The sequence below is a fragment of the Tupaia chinensis genome, unplaced genomic scaffold (assembly GCF_000334495.1).
Source record: "Tupaia chinensis unplaced genomic scaffold, TupChi_1.0 Scaffold000093_1, whole genome shotgun sequence".
Taxonomy (NCBI): Eukaryota; Metazoa; Chordata; class Mammalia; order Scandentia; family Tupaiidae; genus Tupaia; species Tupaia belangeri.
The window spans coordinates 10,893,896-10,899,587 of record NW_006159555.1 but is presented as its reverse complement, the minus strand read 5'-3'; the positions used below and the strand labels follow the sequence as shown (position 1 = coordinate 10,899,587).

The 5,692-nt window shown below is 51.6% G+C and overlaps 1 protein-coding gene across 1 annotated transcript in view; it reads left to right on the top strand.

Annotated features, from left to right (window-relative positions):
• Window positions 1-3,102, top strand: part of MYORG (myogenesis regulating glycosidase) — a 12,933-nt gene extending 9,831 nt beyond the window's left edge. Inside the window, exons 3-4 of the mRNA XM_006143120.3 lie at window positions 1-660; window positions 699-3,102. The exon at window positions 1-660 is cut by the window's left edge and continues 44 nt beyond it. Of these exons, the coding sequence (XP_006143182.1) occupies window positions 1-660; window positions 699-1,483 (1,445 nt within the window). The 3' untranslated portion in view covers window positions 1,484-3,102. The remainder of the gene's footprint in view (window positions 661-698) is intronic.
• Window positions 3,103-5,692: the final 2,590 nt, after the last annotated feature.

Genomic DNA, 5,692 nt, shown 5'->3' with positions numbered 1-5,692 from the left:
CCGCCATCAAAGTCAACGACTCTGTGCCTTTCCACCTGGGCTGGAACAGCACGGAACGTTCGCTGCGGCTGCAGGCGCGCTATCATGATACGCCCTACAAGCCGCCCGCCGGCCACACGGCAGCCCCGGAGCTCAGCTACCGCGTGTGCGTGGGCTCGGACGTCACCTCCATCCACAAGTACATGGTGCGGCGCTATTTCAACAAGCCGTCGAGAGTACCAGCGCCCGAGGCCTTCCGAGACCCCATCTGGTCCACATGGGCGCTGTATGGGCGCGCTGTGGACCAGGACAAGGTGCTGCGTTTTGCTCAGCAGATCCGCCAGCACCGCTTCAACAGCAGCCACTTGGAAATCGACGACATGTACACGCCAGCCTACGGCGACTTCGACTTCGACGAGACCAAGTTCCCCAACGCCAGCGACATGTTTCGCCACCTGCGTGACGCCGGCTTCCGCGTCACACTCTGGGTGCACCCTTTCGTCAACTACAACTCGTCCCGCTTCGGCGAGGGTGTGGAGCGGGAGCTGTTTGTGCGCGAACCCACCGGCCGGCTGCCGGCACTGGTGCGCTGGTGGAACGGCATCGGCGCGGTGCTCGACTTCACACGCCCGGAGGCCCGGGAATGGTTCCAGGGACACCTGCGGCGGCTGCGCTCCCGCTAGGTTCCCAGGGACGCCTGCGCCGGCTGCGCTCCCGCCACTCTGTGTCTTCCTTCAAGTTTGACGCAGGCGAAGTCAGCTACCTGCCTCGAGACTTTAGCACCTACAGGCCGCTGTCCGACCCCAGCATATGGAGCCGGCGCTACACGGAGATGGCGCTGCCCTTCTTCTCGCTGGCCGAGGTCCGCGTGGGCTACCAATCCCAAAACATCTCCTGCTTCTTCCGCCTGGTGGACCGCGACTCGGTGTGGGGCTATGACCTCGGGCTGCGCTCACTCATTCCGGCAGTCCTTACCGTCAGTATGCTGGGCTACCCGTTCATCCTGCCCGACATGGTGGGCGGCAACGCGGTGCCGCAGCGCACGGCGGGCGGCGGCGACGTGCCGGAGCGCGAGCTCTACGTGCGCTGGCTGGAGGTGGCGGCCTTCATGCCAGCGATGCAGTTCTCCATCCCACCCTGGCAATACGACGGGGAAGTCGTGGCCATTGCTCACAAGTTCGCTGCACTGCGGGCCTCGCTCGTGGCGCCCCTATTGCTTGAGCTGGCGGGTGAAGTCACTGACACCGGGGACCCCATCGTGCGCCCCCTTTGGTGGATCGCGCCTGGCGACGAGACTGCTCATCGCATCGACTCCCAATTCCTTATTGGGGACACGCTCCTGGTAGCGCCAGTGTTGGAGCCTGGCAAGCAGGAGCGCGACGTCTACCTGCCTGCCGGCAAGTGGCGCAGCTACAAAGGCGAACTTTTTGACAAGACGCCAGTGCTGCTCACTGATTATCCGGTCGACCTGGATGAGGTCGCCTATTTCACCTGGGCATCCTGACCCGGCCCAGGACCCGGGTACCTCACAGCCCTAACCCCAGCCTTCATATGGATCTTTAGTGGCCCTCCCGCCCCCACATTATGCTAGCACAGTGTACAGCCAGGAAGCTCCCACTCTGTACCACCCGTTCAGTGGGTACCAACTTAAATGTGCTCACATTTTTAATGTGTGGGTGGGGCCTAGGGAGGAGGATGAAGCAAGCCCCGTCCCCCAATGCATAAGCATAATCTTAACATCCTCCTTTCCCTCCACTCCATTCCACAGAAAACTTCCCTGGGGTAGGAGTAAGAGAGTTAAGAGGAAAAAAGACCAGCTCTCTTACTGATGATGCATAGGGCTGGGTTGTAAAAGTACAAAGAAACCTCTCCCTGGCCTCCGTGGCCATCTATGTCCTTCTTAGGTGGGGACTTGATCTTTAAATTTTCACAATAGCCCCCACCATACTTAGAAAGTGTACATTTTTGGTGTTGGAGGCCTGACTGAGTTCCCAGCACTGGCGTGAACTGTGGTTGACCTGATCCCACTCCAGTTGGAGAGAAAGAATAGAAGTTTTTGGCCAACTGACAAGGAGGCAAGAGGTCCCCTCTCAGGGAACAGGAGGACAGGGCTTAGCATGGAGCCATTGTTGTTGTCCCCCGTTTGTGAAGAGATTCCTAACTCTGCACTAACCCATCTGTATACACACATGGGCTCAGCCCCAGCCGGATGTGCCTGATGGGCATGGACTCGCAGAGCCATGCAGGGCAGACTTGGTGCCTTAACTCAAGAATCTGTGTGTGTGTGTGTGTGTGTGTGTGTGTGTGTGTGTGTGTATGAGAGAGAGAGAGAAAGAAGAGAGAGAGAGATGCCCCATGGATCCTTGAATCTATGGAATGAGCACAATATCCCTGAGGCTGGATAAGCCTGGAGGGAAGGGGCATGGAGCAAATTCAAGACTGACTGTTGAGCTGTCCCCATGCCTGGAGGTTTCCCTGAGACTCTGATAGGAAATAAACAGCCTTTTCAAGATTCCTCAGCTGCCTTACTCCCTGCACACCGGGTGGGGGCGTGGCTGAGAAGAGAGTATAATGTTTTTATTCTAATGGTGGTGTGCACATGAACCACATGCAAACACCAACACCTGCCAGTACACATACAGGGGAAGGTCTTTCATCTCAGCCATCTTCCCTTACCAAGAAGAGCAGCCTTAGCCAAATGAGTTTTCCTGATTTTGCAGCTAGGTCTGGAGGAGTGGCTTGCCAGAGGGGACAGGCAGGAGATAGGGTAGTGCTCAGTCCCCTCAACAGTTCTGACAGCAAGCTTAGTCAGACCCCCACCCTCTAGAGAATGCATCCCTTTGCCTACCCCTCTACCCCCTGTATTTTCTCAGTGTGGAAAATGCCTGATGAAAGTTTTGGAGTCCTCAAAGATGCTCATCTCGAGTGCTGATTCTATCACTCGTCTACCAGCTATGTGACCATGAACAAACTGCTTAACCTCGCTGAGCCTGTTTCCTCTTAGGTAAAGTGGTGATAATCATGCCTACCTCCCAGGTTGTTGTGAGAATTGTTAAGCACAGGTGTATGTAAAATGCCTGGTACAAAGTAGGTGCTCAATAAAAGATAGCTATTATGATATTATTTCTTGTTTTCTTAGTTAAAAACAAGGATTCTTCCAGACCCTGGGTCATAGGGATCTTCCTCTGGGTCTGTCTATGACAACTCCTAGCCAGAACTCTGCAGACAGCTCCCAGTTGAGCTCTGATTTGTGACCCAGAGGATGCAATGGTCCAAAAGAAAAGTAAGGGGAGAGATACCTGAAAGTGAGACGTCAGGAATTCCTGGGTCCCTGGGAGATGTTTCTTTCCTATTTGTCAAGCATGTCTACCATCAGGACCAGCAGATGGTATAATGGTTACGTCACTGGACTCCCATGTAGTCGACTGTAGTTTGAGTCCTGGACCCGGTGGCTTAAAATTCACACCGGGTATGTATATGTGCTGGCCAAAATCCTGAGAGGAAAATGGAGGAAAAAGGATTGCAGCAAGGCCATCCCTCCTGGGAGGGAGGGTGTGATTTCTCGCTTTCTATCTCTGTCTCTCCAGTGAGTGCACGCACCTCATAGCAAAAATCTCTCTTAAAAATTAATTTAAAAAATAATGCCTACCTTCTACCAATCTATACTCACTGATTTCCCCCCCCCCAAGCCACGGCTCCCAGACACGTGTTGTGGAGTGAGTGTAGGAGGACGCCCAAGTTAGGTCCTGGAAAGGTCCCTAAGTGACTGGAAAGCATGACTCACATTCAACAGCCCTCCTGCTTCCTATAATATGAATCCAGTCTTGGTTCTTCAGCTTTAAGATGGAATTTCTAAGATTCATTGAGAGGTGTCTATAAAGCACTTATACAAATATTAGCAAAGAATAAGTGCCCAATGAATGGTAACTCCTAATAACTCATAATAAACAAGGAACAAAGAGAAAAGTTCTGGCTAGAACAAGTACTGTCTAATTAGTAGCAGCCACCAACCACAAATGGCTCCTTTATTTATTTTTTTTAAGAGAGATTTTTGCTACAGGGTGTGTGTGCTTGCCTGAGAGACAGAGAGACAGAAAGCAAGAAATCCCCTAGGGAGGATGGCCATGGCTCAATCTCTTCTCTCAGGATTTTGGACACACATGCACAACTCCTTTAATTTTAAAACTGATTAAAAATGTAAAATTAAGTTATTTAGGCATAATAGCCACATTTCTTCTGTTCTTCTTTTCTTCTTCTCCTCCTCCTCCCCTTCTTTGTTCTTCTTCTTCCTTCTCCTCCTTCTCCTTCTTCTCCTTCTCCTTTCTTCTTCTTTCTTCTTCACAACTTATTGCCAGAGGGCATGTACACTCCTCAGAGAGAGAGAAAAGGAAAGAAGGAGGAAGCACTCTAAATAGAGGGGGGCACACCACAGTCTCTTCTCCATTTTCCCATCCTGTCAGGATTTGGGGGATATACACACTAGCACCTAGCATGTTTTTCAAGCCACCAGGACCAGGTTGAACCACAGTTGACCATCTGGTATCCCTTAACCACTAGGCTATGGGCCTAGCCCGGTCACCACATTTCAAATGTTCAAAAGCTGTGTGTGACTAATGGCTAACATATAGGACAATGAAGATTACAGGACATTTCCATAGTTGTAGAAAGGTCTGGACTGCCCTGGACGGTGCATGCTGTTTGAGATAGCATGGAAAGTAAGAAAATAATCTGTGAGGGCATCCTGGAAGAGGAGTACCTTTTTGGACTTTGAGGGCAGGCAGGGTTTTCTCACTATCTTGATGGGGATGGGGGTGCGAGAAAACTGCACACCATGCCCACTGTGTGTTGGAGCAGAGACAAAGGTTAGGGCACTACCGTCTAGCCAAATTCCAGCAAACTAGCTCTTGGCTTGGGATCTGGTTTCTAGTCTGGCCCCTGCCATTCACCCCATTAATCATGAAAGCACAGATGCACAGACTGAAGCAAAGTGTGGAGCACTGGCCTGAGGCAGCTCAAAAAATTAGTAACATGACTGGACTCGAACTTCAGTGCCTTTTATTTTTTTAGAGATCTAGAATCTCAGACCCAGCCCCATTCTGTATACCTCCAAAGATGGAAGCTAGTGAAATGTGCATCTCTGAAGCTGCCACCCAGTGAGCCTGATTCTAGACCAAGAAGTGTTTCCCCTTATCCCACTGAGACACAAACACAGACACACACACACACACACACACACACACACACACACAAGGAATTCGAGAAATTGAGAATGCTGAAATGTTAGGACCCAAAACAGGGTCTTGGAGATAGGGAGATGGAAGGGAACTGGGCTGGAAGCTGCTTTTATCTTTCCCCAGGGTGCCAGGATCTCTGGCCCCTTCAAAAGCCTCGTTAATCCCCCATCCCTGCTGGCACTCCTAGTGCATTCCAAGTTATCTTTCTACACATCTGGATCTAGGAGGCCTGGCCCTTCTCCATAGAGTTTCTGGCAGCCTTGCCATGGCTAAAGCTCCTCACTGGTCCCCCCCTAAACTCCTGGGCTGGTGTGTGGAGAAGGCAATATGCATCAATACTTCTCCAGAAGTAATGGGAAGGGGCTGAGTGACCACTACAGGAAACTTAGGACTGAGGCCAAGTCGCTCATTTTGTGATCTATGATCCTGAGAGTCTGCCTCAGTTTCCCTGTTATACCATATGCATGAGCTGAGCCCCA